Source organism: Oncorhynchus clarkii, unplaced genomic scaffold (genome assembly GCF_045791955.1).
Source record: "Oncorhynchus clarkii lewisi isolate Uvic-CL-2024 unplaced genomic scaffold, UVic_Ocla_1.0 unplaced_contig_5226_pilon_pilon, whole genome shotgun sequence".
NCBI classification, from domain to species: domain Eukaryota; kingdom Metazoa; phylum Chordata; class Actinopteri; order Salmoniformes; family Salmonidae; genus Oncorhynchus; species Oncorhynchus clarkii.
Window position 1 is genome coordinate 1 of NW_027258825.1, and position 19972 is coordinate 19972.

Genomic DNA, 19972 nt, shown 5'->3' on the forward strand with positions numbered 1-19972 from the left:
TCAAGTTTTCATATCAATCGGAAATCGGTATTTTTGGGCGCCGATTTCCGATTTTTATACCTTTATTTAACTAGGCAAGTCAGTTAAGAACACATTCTTATTTTCAATGACGGCCTAGGAACGGTGGGTTAACTGCCTTGTTCAGGGGCAGAACGACAGATTTTCACCTTGTCAGCTCAGGGGATCCAATCTTGCAACCGTACAGTTAACTAGTCCAACGCTCTAACCATTGCACTCCACGAGGAGCCTGCCTGTTACGCGAATGCAGTGGAAGCCAAGGTAAATTGCTAACTAGCATTAAACTTATCTTATAAAAAACAATCAATCATAATCACTAGTTATGACTATTAATCCAGTTTAGCAGGCAATATTAACCAGGTGAAATTGTGTCATTTCTCTTGCGTTTATTGCATGCAGAGTCAAGGTTTGCAACAGTTTGGGCTGCCTGGCTCATTGCGAACTTATTTGCCAGAATTCTACGTAATTATGACATAACATTGAAGGTTGTGCAATGTAACAAGAATATTTAGATTTAGGGATGCCACCCGTTAGATAAAATACAGAACGGTTCCGTATTTCACTGAAATAATAAACGTTTTGTTTTCGAAATGATAGTTTCCGGATTCGATCACATTAATGACCAAAGGCTTATATTTCTGTGTGTTATTATGTTAATTAAGTCTGATTTGATAGAGCAGTCTGACTGAGCAGCAGCATGCCCGTAATCATTCATTCAAACAGCACTTTCGTGCTTTTTGCCAGCAGCTCTTCGCAAGCACAGCGCTGTTTATGACTTCAAGCCTATCAGCCTAATGGCTGGTGTAACCAATGTGAAATGGCTAGCTATTTAGCTGGGTGTGCGCTAATACCGTTTCAAACGTCACTCGCTTTTAGATTTGGAGTAGTTATTTCCCTTGCGCTGCAAGGGCCGCGGCTTTTGTGGAGCGATGGGTAACGCTGCTTCGAGTGTGGCTATTGTCGATGTGTTCCTAGTTCGAGCCCAGGTAGGGGCGAGGAGAGGGACGGAAGCGATACTGTTACACTGGAAATACTATAGTGCCTATAAGAACATCCAATAGTCAAAGGTATATGAAATGCAAATGGTATAGAGAGAAATAGTCCTATAAATACTATATAAACTACAACCTAAAACCTCTTACCTTGGAATATTGAAGTCTCATGTTAAAAGGAACCACCAACTTTCATATGTTCTCATGTTCTCAGCAAGGAACTTAAACGTTAGCTTTTTTACATGGCACATATTTTACATGGCACATACATGGCACATTTTACATTCTTCTCCAACACCTTGTTTTTGCATTATTTAAACCAAATGGTACGTTTCATTATTTATTTGAGGCTAAATTGATTTTATTGATGTATTATATTAAGTTCAAATAAGTGTTCATTCAGTATTGTTGTAATTGTCATTATTACAACAAAAAAAAAAAAAAAAAATGGGCCGATTAATTGGTATTGGCTTTTTTGGTCCTCCAATAAATCGGTATCGGCGTTGACAAATCATAATCGGTCGACCTCTAGTACACACTCACCGATCCTATCGAGGACGACACTATCCCAGATCTTTTTGGCAAGTGTGAACTTCCTGTTTAGCTCCAACTCAATGGTGTGGTAAGCCCCCATCTAGGGACAGAGGAAAAAGCACTTCCTTCACTTGCTACTACAAAACAACAACAAAAATTAATTGGAAACTCCACGTAACTTAGACTATTAGCATTAGCTTTCCTAGCATCATGATTTGTCTACTGGTAATGTGACAACGCCAAACTAACATAATAACAGTTACAGGCTAAAGTGGAAGTGCATTGTTTTTGTCCTCAACGTTGTTAATCTCGGACCTTCACATATTGATTCTCTTGGATGTTGGTTCCCTTCACCCTCAGCTGGCAGGCCTGTGAGTCAAAGTCAATAGTATCCACACACAAACACAGGGTGGTGCGCACTCTCGAGCTCCCCACGCTGCCCGTGGATGACTCAGTCTGCACCTTTCTGAGGAATCAGGGAGAAAGGTATCATGGGTCACTAAGGCTGCGCTTTGTAGTAAAGGTGTGTGTGTGTGAGAGAGTGAGTGAATGAGTGAGTGAGAGTGACAAAGTGAGGTAGATAGCTTTTCTCACTTGAGCTGTAATGCTCTAATTATTTTTGACTTACCATAAAATAGTCAATATGGCAATATACACTGCTCAAAACAATAAAGGGAACACTTAAACAACACAATGTAACTCCAAGTCAATCACACTTCTGTGAAATCAAACTGTCCACTTAGGAAACAACACTGATTGACAATACATTTCACATGCTGTTGTGCAAATTGAATAGACAACAGGTGGACATTATAGGCAATTAGCAAGACACCCCCAATAAAGGAGTGGTTCTGCAGGTGGGGACCACAGACCACTTCTCAGTTCCTATGCTTCCTGGCTGATGTTTTGGTCACTTTTGAATGCTGGCGGTGCTTTCACTCTAGTGGTAGCATGAGACGGAGTCTACAACCCACACAAGTGGCTCAGGTAGTGCAGCTCATCCAGGATGGCACATCAATGCGAGATGTGGCAAGAAGGTTTGCTGTGTCTGTCAGCGTAGTGTCCAGAGCATGGAGGCGCTACCAGGAGACAGGGCAGTACATCAGGAGACGTGGAGGAGGCCGTAGGAGGGCAACAACCCAGCAGCAGGACCGCTACCTCCGCCTTTGTGTAAGGAGGAGCAGGAGGACCACTGCCCGAGACCTGCAAAATGACCTCCAGCAGGCCACAAATGTGCATGTGTCTGCTCAAACGGTCAGAAACAGACTCCAATGAGGGTGGTATGAGGGCCCGACATCCACAGGTGGGGGTTGTGCTTACAGCCCAACACCGTGCAGGACGTTTGGCATTTGCCAGAAAACACCAAGATTGGCAAATTCGCCACTGGCGCCCTGTGCTCTTCACAGATGAAAGCAGGTTCACACTGAGCACATGTGACAGACGTGAGAGTCTGGAGACGCCGTGGAGAACATTCTGCTGCCTGCAACATCCTCCAGCATGACCTGTTTGGCGGTGGGTCAGTCATGGTGTGGGGTGGCATTTCTTTGGGGGGCCGCACAGCCCTCCATGTGCTCGCCAGAGGTAGCCTGACTGCCATTAGGTACCGAGATGAGATCCTCAGACCCCTTGTGAGACCATATGCTGGTGCGGTTGGCCCTGGGTTCCTCCTAATGCAAGACAATACTAGACCTCATGTGGCTAGAGTGTGTCAGCAGTTCCTGCAAGAGGAAGGCATTGATGCTATGGACTGGCCCGCCCGTTCCCCAGACCTGAATCCAATTGTGCACATCTGGGACATCATGTCTCGCTCCATCCACCAACATGCAACAACGTTGCACCACAGACTGTCCAGGAGTTGGCGGATGCTTTAGTCCAGGTCTGGGAGGAGATCCCTCAAGAGACCATCCGCCACCTCAACAGGAGCATGCCCAGGCGTTGTAGGGAGGTCATACAGGCACGTGGAGGCCACACACACTACTGAGCCTCATTTTGACTTGTTTTAAGGACATTACATCAAAGTTGGATCAGCCTGTAATGTGGTTTTCCACTTTAATTTTGAGTGTGACTCCAAATCCAGACCTCCATTGGTTGATAAATTTGATTTCCATTGATAGTTTTTGTGTGATTTTGTTGTCAGCACATTCAACTATGTAAATAAAAAAGTATTTAATAAGAATATTTAATTCATTCAGATCTAGGATGTGTTATTTTAGTGTTCCCTTTATTTTTTTGAGCAGTGTACTATGTCACACAGATTTCAAAGACTTCCTGAAACACTCAAATGGTAACCATCCACTGATGGCAGAACTGTAGTATGATCATGGTTCGGAGCAGGATTATATTAACCGGGTACCAGATCTGTTTGTGCCAAACATGACAACAAACATATTTAGCTACAAAGAACAAATAGATCTGGGACCAGACTAGGATTATGTACCATAGTGAAAGTGTAACAGAGTTAGATTTGTAACCTCACTCCATAACTTGAAATGTTTCCACCCACACGATCAAATCGCTAACTTTTCTATAGCGCAGTTGGCTAAGATGTTGTCAAGTGGGCAGTCCAGTGAGTTTGCAAGACAGAGAATCCGAGATTGAGTACCAGTGCAAAGCAAGCATTGTGCAAGCACAATGAAATCCGTCACAATAGCAAGTTACCTAATAGTGGAGGCCATAAGACTGTCACCGATCTGCAGTAAGTTGTAAGTGTGCCACATGTCCTCTGCCTCTTCCGGCATCAGTGTCACCTGACTGGGAGACAGACACACACACACACACACACACACACACACACACACACACACACACACAACCTTGATAATAGAGCTCAGTTCAGGTTGTGTGAGATTGAAAGTAATCAAAATCAGCAGTAATGGGAATTGCTATTAGTGGTTCAAGTCAATGTTGGAAGGTTAGTCATTCAATTTGATCAAGACAATAATAACTGTTTCTGTGTAGCAATGGGGATGGAAATGTATTGAGCAGGGGTTTTCAAACTGTGTTCCACTTCCCCCAAGGTACTGCAGGGGGTCTACCAGTCAAAAGTTTGGACACACCAACTCATTCAGTGGTTTTTCTTTATTTTTATTATTTTCTACATTGTAGAATAATAGTGAAGACATCAAAACTATGAAATAACACATACGGAATCATGTAGTAACCCCAAAAAGTGTTAAACAAACCAAAATATATGTTATACTTGAGATTCTTCAAAGTAGCCACCCTTTTTTGCCTTGACAGCTTTCACAGCTTTGCACACTCTTGGCATTCTCTCAACCAGTTTCATAAGGTAGTCACCTGGAATGCAATTTCAATTAACAGGTATGCCTTGTTAAAAGTTTATTTCTGGAATTTCTTTCCTTCTTAATGCGTTTGAGCCAATAAGTTATGTTGTGAGAAGGTAGGAGTGGTATACAGAAAATAGCCCTATTTGGTAGAAAACCAAGTCCATATTATAGCAAGAACAGCTCAAATAAGCAAAGAGAAATGACAGTCCATCATTATTTTAAGACATGAAGGTCAGTCAAACCAGAAAATGTCAAGAACAAAAACCATCAAGCGCTATGATGAAACTGGGTCTCATAAGGACCGCCACAGGAAAGGAAGACCCAGAGTTACCTCTGCTGCAGAGGATAAGTTCATTAGAGTTAAATGCAACTCAGATTGGACACCATTAAGAAGAAGATACTTAATTGTGCCAAGAAACATGAGCAATGAACATTAGACCGGTGGAAATCTGTCCTTTAGTCTGATAAGGCCAAATTTGAGATTTTTGGTTCCAATCGCCGTGTCTTTGTGAGACGCTGAGTAGGTGAACGGATGATCTCTGTGTGTGTGGTTCCCACCGTGAAGCATGGAGGAGGTGTGATGGTGCTTTGCTGGTGACACGATCTGTGATTTATTTAGAATTGAAGGCACGCTTAACCAGCATTGCTACCATAGCATTCTGCAGCTATACGCTATCCCATCTGGTTTGCGCTCAGTGGGACTATAATTCATTTTTTAACAGGACAATGACCCAAAACACACCTCAGGGCTGTGCAAGGGCAACTTGACCAAGGAGTGATGGAGTGCTGCATCAGATGATCTGGCCTCCACAATTACCCAACCTCAACCCAATTGAGATGGTTTGGGATGAGTTGGACCGCAGAGTGAAGGAAAAGCAGCCAGATCTGTGCTTAGCACATGTCGGAACTCCTTGAAGACTGTTGGAAAAACATTCCTCATGAAGCTGGTTGAGAGAATGCCAAGAGGGTGTAAAGCTGTCATCAAGTACCAGTCAAATGCTTCATGACTACCTCATGAAGCTGGTTGAGAGAATGCCAAGTGTGTGCAAAGCTTTCATCAAGGCAAAGGGTGGCTAATTTGATGAATTTGTTTCACACTTTTTTGGTTACTATTTGTTATTTCATAGTTGAATGCTTAATAAAGATCTTGTACCATTGGAATAGTATTTTATTCCAATGGTAACTACCTCTAATAATAACAGGTAGCATGTTAACTGTTCCTGTAGACTTCGACATTGTTCTAATGCTAGTTGGCATTGTCTCATGAAATTACCTCAAATTTCCTTCATACTGGACGCAGAGACATAAAAATGGTATCCACGGTGGTATTCTGTTGCAGCTAGTGATATTCAGTAAATAATTATTTTTCACATAAAAAAACTGTATATATATTTATACAGTGCCAGTCAAGAATTGAACAAACCTACTCATTCCAGGGTTTTTCTTTATTTTTACTATTTTCTACAATGTAGAATAATAGTGAAGACATCAAGTTTTTAAAGAAATAATTATATGAAAAATAATTATTTAATGAATATCACTAGCTGCAACAGAATACCACCGTGGATACCATTTTTATGTCTCTGCGTCCAGTATGAAGGAAATTTGAGGTAATTTCATGAGACAATGCCAACTAGCATTAGAACAATGTCGAAGTCTACAGGAACAGTTAACATGCTACCTGTTCCTGTTCACCTGACTCTGAGGAAGTAGATAAATAAATTACAGTCATTGGAGCTTATTACAGGGTTTTCTATGTTGAAAATTCTTAAGTGGGCCGTCTAAGTGGTTATTTTCAGGATGGAAAAACTGTTTGTGTCAACTTAAACAACTAAAACCAGATAGAAAGCATGCAGAAAAGATATTGAACTATATATATTTTTTTCTCAATAATACCATCGTTGAGAACTTTGACAGAAAATGTACACTACATGACCAAAAGTATATGGACACCTGTTCATCGAACATCTCATTCCAAAATCATGCCCCCCCCCCCCCCCCCCTGCTATAACAGCCTCCATTCTTTTGGGAAGGCTTTTCACTAGATGTTGGAACATTGCTGCAGGGACTTGCTTCCATTCAGCCACAAGAGCATTTTGTTACGTTACAGCCTTATTCTAAAATGTATTAAATTGTTTTTTTTCCCTCATCAATCTACACATAATACCCCATAATGACAAAGCAAAAACTGTTTATTTTTCTTCACATTTAATACAAAAACATCACATTTACGTAAGTATTCGGACTCTTCACTTAGTACTTTGTTGAAGCACCTTCGGCAGCGATTACAGCCTCGAGTCGTCTTGGGTATGATGCTACAAGCGTTGCACACCTGTATATGGGGGGTTTCTCTCATTCTTCTCTGCAGGTCCTCTCAAGCTCTGTCAGGTTGGATGGGGAGAGTCAGTACACAGCTATTGTAGGTCTCTCCAGAGATGTTTGATAAGGGTTCAGGTCCGGGCTCTGACTGGGCCACTCAAGGACATTTAGAGACTTGTCCCAAAGCCACTCCTGCGCTGGAGCAGGTTTTCATCAAGGATCTCTCTGTACTTTGCTCTGTTCATCTTTCCCTCGATCCTGACTAGTCTCCCAGTCCCTGCTTCACCGTATGGATGGTATTGGCCAAGTGATGAGCGATGCCTGGTTTCTTCCAGACGTGAAGCTTGGCAATCAAGCCAAAGAGTTCAAACTTGGTTTCATCAGACTAGAGAATATTTTTTCTCGTGGTCAGAGTCCTTTAGGTGTGTTTTGGCAAACTCCAAGGCTGTCATGTGCCTTTCACTGAAGAGTGTTTTCCGTCTGGCCACTCTACCATAAAGGCCTGATTGGTGGACTGCTGCAGGAAGGTTCTCCCATCTCCACAGAGAAACTCTGGAGCTCTGTCAGAGTGACCATCGTGTTCTTGGTCACCTCCCTGAGCAAGACTCTTCTCCCCCAAGTGCTCAGCTTGGCCAGGCGGCCAGCTCTAGGAAGTGTCTTGGTGGTTCCAAACACCTTCAATTTATGAAAGATGGAGGCCACTATGTTCTTGTGGACCTTCAATGCTACAGAATTTTTTTTGTACCCTTCCCCAGATCTGTGCCTTGACACAATCCTCTTGGAGCTCTACGGACAATTCCTTCGACCTCATGGCTTGGTTTTTGCTCCGAAATGCACTATTACCTGTGGGACCTTATATAGACAGGTGTGTGCCTTTCCAAATCATGTCGAATCAATTGAATTTACCACAGAAACAATTCGGAAAGTAGAAAAAACCAAGTTGTAGAAACATCTCAAGGATGATCAAAGGAAACAGGATGCACCTGAGCTCAATTTTGAGTCTCATAGCAATCGGTCTGAATACTTACATAAGTAAGGTATTTCCGTTTTTTATTTTATGCATTTGCAAAAAAAAAAAAAAATGTTTTCGCTTCATCCTTATGGGGTATTGTGTGTATGTTGATGAGGTTGGGGCGGCAGGGTAGCCTAGTGGTTAGAGCGTAGGACTAGTAACCGGAGGGTTGCAAGTTCAAATCCCCGAGCTGACAATAGAATAAGGCTGTAACGTAACAAAATGCTCTTCTGTCGTTCTGCCCCTGAACAGGCAGTTAACCCACTGTTCCTAGGCCGTCATTGAAAATAAGAATTTGTTCTTAACTGACTGAGTTTTTTTTTTTTTTAAAAGAGCGTACTTACAACAACGGTGATAAGTGATTGTCTCACCTAGCTATTTTAAGAAGAATTAACTGTAATTAACTGCTCTGGAAAAGAGCATCTGCTAAAAGGCCTTAAATATAAATGTCAAGGAGAATTGAAAATTCCAAAAACCAGGCACATGCTCATTGATTTTGTAATGTTTGCGCAGAGGAACACAGCATTAGCCATGGCAAAATGCACAGAATTCAAGTAAATTAGCTTCAAATCTTCAAAATGTGTACTGCAGAAAATGTGATTTTTCCGACAGTAACATTTTCTGTATGCCAAGAAACTTTACATTTCTAGTTAAAAGACTATGTTAGAGTTTACACTTCCTCATAGAATGAACTGTGGCCCGGGAGGTCTAAAATAAAAATTAACTCCTTACCAAATCTATTTATTTTAAAATGTTGATTACTTCTACTTGACATTCACCTTATGATAAAACATGACGGGATTAAACACTACGCAAAAAAATAAAATAAAGGGAACACTTAAACAACACAATGTAACTCCAAGTCAATCACACTTCTGTGAAATCAAACTGTCCACTTAGGAAGCAACACTGATTGACAATACATTTCACATGCTGTTGTGCAAATGGAATAGACAACAGGTGGAAATTATAGGCAATTAGCAAGACACCCCCAATAAAGGAGTGGTTCTGCAGGTGGGGACCACAGACCGCTTCTCAGTTCCTATGCTTCCTGGCTGATGTTTTGGTCACTTTTGAATGCTGGCGGTGCTTTCACTCTAGTGGTAGCATGAGACGGAGTCTACAACCCACACAAGTGGCTCAGGTAGTGCAGCTTATCCAGGATGGCACATCAATGCGAGCTGTGGCAAGAAGGTTTGCTGTGTCTGTCAGCGTAGTGTCCAGAGCATGGAGGCGCTACCAGGAGACAGGGCAGTACATCAGGAGACATGGAGGAGGCCGTAGGAGGGCAACAACCCAGCAGCAGGACCGCTACCTCCGCCTTTGTGTAAGGAGGAGCAGGAGGAGCACTGCCAGAGACCTGCAAAATGACCTCCTGCAGGCCACAAATGTGCATGTGTCTGCTCAAACGGTCAGAAACAGACTCCATGAGGGTGGTATGAGGGCCCGACATCCACAGGTGGGGGTTGTGCTTACAGCCCAACACCGTGCAGGACGTTTTTCATTTGCCAGAGAACACCAAGATTGGCAAATTCGCCACTGGCGCCCTGTGCTCTTCACAGATGAAAGCAGGTTCACACTGAGCACATGTGACAGACGTGACAGTCTGGAGACGCCGTGGAGAACGTTCTGCTGCCTGCAACATTCTCCAGCATGACCTGTTTTGCGGTGGGTCAGTCATGGTGTGGGGTGGCATTTCTTTGGGGGGCCGCACAGCCCTCCATGTGCTCGCCAGAGGTAGCCTGACTGCCATTAGGTACCGAGATGAGATCCTCAGACCCCTTGTGAGACCATATGCTGGTGCGGTTGGCCCTGGGTTCCTCCTAATGCAAGACAATACTAGACCTCATGTGGCTAGAGTGTGTCAGCAGTTCCTGCAAGAGGAAGGCATTGATGCTAGGGCCGTTCCCCAGACCTGAATCGAATTGAGCACATCTGGGACATCATGTCTCGCTCCATCCACCAACGCCACGTTGCACCACAGACTGTCCAGGAGTTGGCGGATGCTTTAGTCCAGGTCTGGGAGGAGATGCCTCACGAGACCATCCGCCACCTCATCAGGAGCATGCACAGGCGTTATAGGGAGGTCATACAGGCACGTGGAGGCCACACACACTACTGAGCCTCATTTTGACTTGTTTTAAGGACATTACATCAAAGTTGGATCCGCCTGTAGTGTGGATTTCCACTTTAATTTTGAGTGTCACTCCAAATCCAGACCTCAATGGGTTGATAAATTTGATTTCCATTGATAATTTTTGTGATGTTGTTGTCAGCACATTCAACTATGTAAAGAAAAAGTATTTAATAAGAATATTTCATTCATTCAGATCTAGGATGTGTTATTTTAGTGTTCCCTTTATTTTTTTGAGCAGTGTATATATTTTTGCTAACATACAGTGGGGCAAAAAAGTATTTAGTCAGCCACCAATTGTGCAAGTTCTCCCACTTAAAAATATGAGAGAGGCCAGTAATTTTCATCATAGGTACACTTCAACTATGACAGACATAAGACAAAATCCATGAGAGATGAGAGAGGCCTGTAATTTTCATCATAGGTACACTTCAACTATGACAGACAAAATCCAGAAAATCACATTGTAGGATTTTTAATGAATTTATCTGCAAATTATGGTGGAAAATAAGTATTTGGTCAATAACAAAAGTTTATCTCAATACTTTGTTATATACCTTTTGTTGGCAATGACAGAGGTCAAACGTTTTCTGTGAGTCTTCACAAGGTTTTCACACACTGTTGATGGTATTTTGGCCCACTCCTCCATGCAGATCTCCCCTAGAGCAGTGATGTTTTGGGGCTGTTGCTGGGCAACACGGACTTTCAACTCCCTCCAAAGATTTTCTATGGGGTTGAGATCTGGAGACTGGCTAGGCAACTCCAGGACCTTGAAATGCTTCTTACGAAGCCACTCCTTCGTTGCCCGGGCGGTGTGTTTGGGATCATTGTCATGCTGAAAGACCCAGCCACGTTTCATCTTCAATACCCTTGCTGATGGAAGGAGGTTTTCACTCAAAATCTCACGATACATGGCCCCATTCATTCATTCTTTCCTTTACACGGATCAGTCGTCCTGGTCCCTTTGCAGAAAAACAGCCCCAAAGCATGATGTTTCCACCCCCATGCTTCACAGTAGGTATGGTGTTCTTTGGATGCAACTCAGCATTCTTTGTCCTCCAAACACGACGAGTTGAGTTTCATCTGACCATATGACATTCTCCCAATCTTCTTCTGGATCATCCAAATGCTCTCTAGCAAACTTCAGACGGGCCTGGACATGTACTGGCTTAAGCAGGGGGACACATCTGGCACTGCAGGATTTGAGTCCCTGGCGGCGTAGTGTGTTACAGATGGTAGGCGTTGTTACTTTGGTCCCAGCTCTCTGCAGGTCATTCACTAGGTCCCCCCGTGTGGTTCTGCGATTTTTTGCTCACCGTTCTTGTGATCATTTTGACCCCACGGGGTGAGATCTTGCGTGGAGCCCCAGATTGAGGGAGATTATCAGTGGTCTTGTATGTCTTCCATTTCCTAATAATTGCTCCCACAGTTGATTTCTTCAAACCAAGCTGCTTACCTATTGCAGATTCAGTCTTCCCAGCCTGGCGCAGGTCTACAATTTTGTTTCTGGTGTCCTTTGACAGCTCTTTGGTCTTGGCCATAGTGGAGTTTGGAGTGTGACTGTTTGAGGTTGTGGACAGGTGTCTTTTATACTGATAACAAGTTCAAATAGGTGCCATTAATACAGGTAACGAGTGGAGGACAGAGGAGCCTCTTAAAGAAGAGGTTACAGGTCTGTGAGAGCCAGAAATCTTGCTTGTTTGTAGGTGACCAAAAACTTATTTTCCACCTTAATTTGCAAATAAATTCATTAAAAATCCTACAATGTGATTTTCTGGATTTTTTTTCTTATTTTGTCTGTCATAGTTGAAGTGTACCTATGATGAAAATTACAGACCTCTCATATTTTTAAGTGGGATAACTTGCACAATTGGTGGCTGACTAAATACTTGTTTTGCCCCACTGTATGGGTAGTCTGGACAATAGAACGAGTCAAAATTCACCCAGGGCTGAAAAATAGCAAAAGAACGTTGGCTAAGCAGGAACACTAGCGCAAGCCCATAGCTAATGAATGGAATCGAACGTTCACAGTTGAACTGGTGACGCTTAGAATTCCATTTCGCCTAAATGGCACCAAAAAAATGTATCCTTTTTTTTATTTTAACACTACAATATGTTCTTAGGACGAAACGTAAAAAAAATAACAACTCGTGTAGAAAGTAAACATCCGCACATCGTTGGTGCCAAGTGTGCTTATGTCTGAATAAAATGAAGTAGGGGAAAAAATGGCAACTTTTGACTATTTCTGGTCTAGCGACCGATGACAGGAGAGTACCCTGCCCAACCTTGTGTAATTAGAAAGAGAAGATTATCTTGATTAAAATGGTGTCCGCCTTGAAAAAAAATCTAAATATACACATTGCGAGATATTTGGCGAAATATACCAGCATGCCTCTCCATGGGAAAACAATGGGGGTGAACTCAGTGTTCCAAGGGCAAAAGGTATTTCGGGGATAGCGTTTGATGACAAGGAGTACGCTGTCAAGCCTTACACAATTAGAAAGAGGAGATTATACTGTGTAAAAATAGTGTCAACTTTGGAGAAAAAAAAAATCAAATATAAACATTGCGAGATATTTGGCAAAATAGTCAGACATATCTATATTTCCCTGTAGTAAACAATGGGACGACCTCAGAGTTCCATGAGTATTTTTTTGTTGTTGTTTACATTCTAACTAACCAGCAACGTGGGCAGGTCTCGTTGCCATCAATAGCAAAGCAGGCATTGTGACGTAGAACAATAAACTGGGAATAGAACGTTCAGAAGGCGAGTTGGTGCCACGTTGCTCAATGGAACTAATAAGCCTGTTCTTTCGTAATTACTTCAAAACTACGGCAAGCAGCTGGGACATACGGTCATATTATGAATCTTGGCTCCACGACGGATGCTATGAACTAGTTCAACGGATGCAATGAACTAGTTATCAGAAAAAAAAGCATTGTTAAAAATGTAATGTGTCCAGGGTCGCCGGTTTACCTGCGCGGGGGTCCCTGGACAACAAAAGTTTGAAAACCCCTGGTATAAAGCACTCAGCACAACAATATTATAATGCAATGGTATTCCTATGATGATATTCTAGCTAAACTAGCTAGCATGCATGACTATGAGTATGGACAACTGCCCATAGTTTGTGCTCAGCAGCTGATAAACCAGGACGGCCATTTCCATGTCAAATTAAACAACACATGGATACAACATTGTTCTTGTTTAATGATATATAGAAATGCATACAATACACTGGTGGTGACTGAATAGCACTGTACCAGAAGTATATACTGCTACGTCGGACACGTGCTAACTAGCGACAGACCTGCGCTAGCGTTAACGTTCGTTAGCTTACCAGCTAGCTAACGTTAGCTTGTTGACGCTTACTTACCCGGCATTGTCTTTTTCGATATCTTTATGAAGCAACTTCATGGTGTAATAGCTTTGTTATAAACAACAGTATTATTTGCTAGCATATGAAGGAGTTATTATTACATTTAGCTAGTGTCATATTTACTTCCTCTCAAGAGTCTAGTTATCTTTAGAATGAACCGCTCAAGAGATTTGGGTTGGCGGCCTGACCTCCGTTCCGCCAGCAAGAATAAGTAATACCAAGCAAGAACAAGGTGGCAATTTCCGTTCAAAATAAAAGTCTCACGGTGAAGATGGTAGATTTTTTGGTTCTTTCGAAATTCGTGCAGTAATACCTAACAATACAAAACGATACACATAAATTGAAGAAACAAAGAAATATCAGAAAGAGCAGAGTCCGGAATATAAATATATGTATGTATAATGGTGTGTATAGACAGTATGGACAGTATATTAATAGAAAATGTGCATACAGAAGTAGTTATATAGCACTAGCCTTGACTAGAATACAGTCTATACATATGAAGTGGGTAACACAGTATGTAAACATTGTGACCAGTGTTCGATCACTATTTACCGTGCCTTCAGAAAGTATTCACACCCCTTGACACCCCTTGACTTTTTCCACATTTTGTTATATTACAGCCTGAATTTAAAATGGATTAAATTGAGGTTTTGTGTCACTGATCTAAACACAATACCCCATAACGTCAAAGTGGAATTATGATTTTTGACATTTTTGCAAATGAATTAAAAATGGAAAGCTGAAATGTCTTGAGTCAATAAGTATTCAATCCTGTTGTTATGGCAAGCCTAAATATGTTCAGGAGTAAAAATGTGCTTAACAAGTCACATAATAAGTTGCCTGGACTCACTCTTTGTGCAATAATAGTGTTTAACATGATTTTTGAACGACTACACACATACAATTATCTGTAAGGTCCCCCAGTTCAGCAGAGAATATCAAGCACAGATTCAATCACAAAGGCCATTGGTAGATGGGTAAAAAACAACAGACATTGAATAATCCCTTTGAGCATGGTGCAGGTATTCATTACAATTTGGATGATGTATCAATACACCCAGGAACAGTTGTGCCAGGAAAATCACCTCTCCTTCAACGTGAACAAACGGAAGGAGCTGATTGTGGACTTCATGAGACAGCAGAGGGAGCACGCCCACATCTAAGTTCCTTGGAGTACACATCACTGACAATCTGAAATGGTCCATCCACACAGACAGTATGGTGAAGAAGGCACAACAGCTCCTCTTCAAACTCAGGAGGCTGAAGAAATTCGGCCTGGCCCCTAAGACCTTCACAAACTTTTACAGGCCTGTCGGGCTGTATCACCGTCTGATACGGCAACTGCTGTTGAGAGTGAAAAACCCAGCATCATTGCAGTTCTGCCTAAAAAAACAAGTGTACTTTGTCTTGCCAAAACGTTTGACCTGATGCATGTTTTGGCACGTAAGTTTGCCCTCGGGCCAGTGGCGTGTATTCATGGATGCCAAATGAAGTTGCCAGAATTCATGGATGCCAAAGGAAGTTGCTATGCTACCCCAAAACATGTACAATATATATATATATATATATATATATATATATATATATATATATATATATATATATATATATATATATATACAGTATATCACAAAAGTGAGTACACCCCTCACATTTTTGTAAATATTTGAGTATATCTTTTCATGTATGAGTGCTGCCAGCATTGCTGCAGAGTTTGAAGGGGTGGGGGGTCAGCCTGTCAGTGCTCAGACCATACGCCGTACACTGCATCAAATTGGTCTGCATGGCTGTCGTCCCAGAAGGAAGCCTCTTCTAAAGATGATGCACAAGAAAGCCCGCAAACAGTTTGCTGAAGACAAGCAGACTAAGGACATGGATTACTGGAACCATGTACTGTGGTCTGATGAGACCAAGATAAACTTATTTGGTTCAGATGGTGTCAAGCGTGTGTGGCGGCAACCAGGTGAGGAGTACAAAGACAAGTGTGTCTTGCCTACAGTCAAGCATGGTGGTGGGAGTGTCATGGTCTGGGGCTGCATGAGTGCTGCCGGCACTGGGGAGCTACAGTTAATTGAGGGAACCATGAATGCCAACATGTACTGTGACATACTGAAGCAGAGCATGATCCCCTCCCTTCGGAGACTGGGCCGCAGGGCAGTATTCCAACATGATAACGACCCCAAACACACCTCCAAGACGACCACTGCCTTGCTAAAGAAGCTGAGGGTAAAGGTGATGGACTGGCCAAGCATGTCTCCAGACCTAAACCCCATTGAGCATCTGTGGGGCATCCTCAAACGGAAGGTGGAGGAGTGCAAGGTCTCTAACATCCACCAGCTCCGTGATGTTGTCATGGAGGAGTGGAAGAGGACTCCAGTGGCAACCTGTGAAGCTCTGGTGAACTCCATGCCCAAGAGGGTTAAGGCAGTGCTGGAAAATGATGGTGGCCACACAAAATATTGACACTTTGGGCCCAATTTGGACATTTTCACTTAGGGGTGTACTCACTGTTGTTGCCAGCGGTTTAGACATTAATGGCTGTGTGTTGAGTTATTTTGAGGGGACAGCAAATTTACACTGTTATACAAGCTGTACACTCACTACTTTACATTGTAGCAAAGTGTAATTTCTTCAGTGTTGTCACATGAAAAGATATACTCAAATATTTACAAAAATGTGAGGGGTGTACTCACTTTTGTGATATACTGTATATAACAAAAAATATTTTGTCTTATTGTGTTTCATAATTTTCCTTCAAATCACAAGAGGCTGAATGTATGTAACAGGAGAAAGCATCCGAGCAAGCAAAACAGTGCCCCACTGTCTCTCTGTGTGTTGGCCATCTACCTGATGCTGTCTGGTCCAAACGAGTATGACATTGTTGGCGCCCGTAGCATTGAAGGCAAGGGAAGCCAGCGGGCATTTGGCCTACCTTTACAAAAAAAATCTTTAAAATGTGCCAGTTTTGAGCTAAACTGAGCGAGCTCAACTGTGAATGGTCCTGACGCACCAAAACAAGGTGTCAAGGGGAGCCAGAAAAACTTGAATTGTTGCATCTCATTATGTTGTTGTCCTCAAGTGGCTTGGCTTCCCCAGTGATTTTACCCACACACCGCTACTGCCTTGGGCTGATTTACATGTGTAAAGTCTGCAGCCTGCTCATCATCATTAGGATAATGTAGGTAATTTATAGGTATGCAAATCAGTTAACACTCCATTTACTGATCACATTGTCTCCATTGTTTCGCTTTAGCAGTTAGCTTCTCACCTAATCACCCGCAAATAGTCGGATTTTGGCACCTCCATTTTAAGGGCAAGCCAAGAGTCTGGTGTGGAATGGCATTTTGAATTCACACTGGAAGCAAACAGAGAGTAAGTAAAAAATAATTAATGTATTCCTTTATAATTAAGATATACCTCTGCATTAGTCAGTCAGCAGAGTTAAAGTGTCAGTACAAAAGTCCAGAATGGATCTTGGTTTTATGAACATAATCTATAGTTTTTCCTGCACAGTGCTGTACAGTATTTGTACCATATAGTGTTTAGGGGGCCCACGCAAACTTTTTGTTCAAACTAATCTGTTTGGTTTGCTCGGGACTCTAGTGAGTAGGCTGGACCAATAAGATTTTTTTTTTACTGCATTTAAGCTGATTGGCCACTTTTTAAGGGCCGCAAGATGACGCTCCTCGGTGTGTAAACTATGTGGATTTGGAAAATAAAAGTGTTCCTGAGTAGAATGGACATCCCTATTACTGCAACACAATGTACAGGCAATAATGTACAGTCCAATAAATGATATGAGTGCACAAACAGCATTGTTGACCATTTAAGCTTAAAATAAATACAAATATATTTATAGAAATACTTGTAATTATTGTTTGTATAATATCTAATATAAAATATATTGCTAATTGTGCAAATGTATCATTATTTCCGCCCTACTTATTCATTTAACAAGTATACAGGATGGGACTCTTATTCTGAAGGATTACGCTGGGCTCAAACACTCCAGTGCTAGTGCGCATTCGTAACCCGGAAGTGCTTAGTTATTCTTGCCTGTTTCACATAGTTGGTGGCCTGTACATTACATCATAAAGGGGCAACGGTTTCGGTATATAAACATGGTTTCAACTGTTCGGTTTCGACTGCTCTTACAGTTTTGCTTCGGTACTGCAGTTTAACCAGAGCTTTTATGTACCCAAAGACAGTACAGTATAAAGATAGGCAAAATGCTTCTCCAATATAAATCCCCGGCAATGTCATGTTGACGCCTAGATGAAGCCAGTTTCAGGTTGGATATTCGAGCTTTCAAACTTCAATAGCTTTCAAACCACTTGAGCCACAGACTCCAAATAAGTGTCATGATGTTGGAAATATTGCGCACAACATTGCACAGGTCTTTTTCACGATTTGGACAATAATACACTTTGCAAAGCTAATAAACATGTGGAAATGTAAGCAGTATTTTGTATTCCTCGTTGAATTAGTTAGTACAAAGTACAAACTTTTTTTAACATTTGAATTTCAATAGCTCTTTGGTCATGTGACCTACTGACTTCAAACAAGGTTCCGAATGTACACTCAGTGGGTCTACACATTGCACACCTTTTAGGCTGTCCATTTTCATCTCACACTTTTTTACATACATTTTTCCAACTTTCTCATTTCAATAGCTCCTTGGTTATGTGACCTGCTGGACTCAAACAAGGTGCAGAATGTCCACTAACTACCCTTCTATATTGCACACCTTTAGTTTGTCCATTTTCATCTCACACGATTTTACATGAATTTCTCCAACTTTAGAATTTCAATAGCTCCTTGGTCATGTTACCTACGGAATTCAAACACGGTTCAGAATGTACGTTCAGTGGGCCTACACATTGCACACCCTTTTTTGGTCCATTTCCATCTCACACAATTTTACATGAATATGCCTGCTCTGCCCCCTGAAGGACAGTGACCCCATTGACCTGGTGACCTCTGACTCCTGGCCTCTAGGCCTACAATCCCTGCCCACCTGCCTGCCCTCTCACTGGGCCTGAGAGTGTATAGCTTACTCCCTGGAACTACAGACCTCCAGTCCTTATTATAATCATAATACTGAATATAATGTGTGTAGTTTTAGTCAAGAATTAGAACAAGGACTTCCTGTTCCTTGTTAGAAATTAATGGAGCTATCGTCAGACCGGCTGGAATACTGTGTTCCTTACAGGACATTCTGTCCCTACCCAGGGAGGGGGGAGACCTTGGGCTTGTAGTAGATTGTTTAACAGGTGGCAGACAATGTGAGAAGGCTTGTGAACTATATTGCCATTGTATCTGAGAGGAGGAGGGACATTTATGACAAAATGTGAGTTATATAAACCAATGTACATGGTATTATGACCAGAGCTCTCGGGAATAAACACTATTGGTTAATTTTGAGACTGATCTTTGTCTATTTTATGCAAATAAGAACCTTACAAATTCTTAGAAACGGACAGTGTTTTGCTTTGTTATAATTGAATTGGTTAACACCATGTAGGAATTAAATTCCTCTAACATAGAGACAGTGGGAATCTCGTTCATCCATTCATGCACGTCACTAATTAGATGACGAGGCATTTGGCAACCTCAAGGGACTCTTACTTATGTCCCGCCGTTTACCCCCGCTTCATAGAATTTCCTCACTTTGACATGAGGGGGTCACAGCCACCCGTGGTATCATCAGAGGCTTTTCTGTCTTACAAACTGGACATCAGTTGCCGCTATTCTGAACCTCGCTTGAGTCCAGTAGGTCACATGACCAAATAGCTATTGAAATTAGAATGATTACAAAATTCATGTAAACTCGTGTGAGATGAAAATGGACAAAACTAAAGCGTGAGCAATATTGAAGGGTAGTCATTGGACATTCTGAACCTTGTTTGAGTGCGGGAAATTTTACTGCCATTGTTTTCTTTTGTAGATTGCATGGCTGTGTGCTCGATTTTATACACCTGTCAGCAACGGGTGTGGCTGAAATAGCCGAATCCACTCACTTGAAGGGGTGTCCACATACTTTTGTATACACAGTCCATTCAGGAAAGTATTCACACCCCTTGACTCTTTTCCACATTTCTTTCTAAACTTGATTATTTAGTTTAGTTATTTTTTTTATCAGTCTACACACAATAATGACAAAGCAAAAACAGATTTCTCAATTTTTTTGCAAATGTATTAAAAAACCAAAAACTTAAATATGACATTTACGTAAGTATTCAGAATCTTTACTCTGTACTTTGTTGAAGTGACTTTGGCAGTGATTACAGCCT

The 19972-nt window shown here is 41.9% G+C and overlaps 1 protein-coding gene across 1 annotated transcript; it reads right to left on the minus strand.

Moving 5' to 3' along the window:
- Nucleotides 1-1553: 1553 nt before the first annotated feature.
- Nucleotides 1554-13888, minus strand: LOC139398618 (protein pelota homolog; the record flags this gene model as incomplete). The annotated part of the gene is made up of 4 exons (XM_071144548.1): nucleotides 13674-13888; nucleotides 4203-4295; nucleotides 1860-2010; nucleotides 1554-1644 (listed from the first exon to the last, which is right to left on the minus strand). Coding segments are annotated over exons 1-4 (376 nt in total), but the record flags the coding sequence as incomplete, so codon positions are not given.
- Between the last annotated feature and the right edge of the window lie 6084 nt (nucleotides 13889-19972).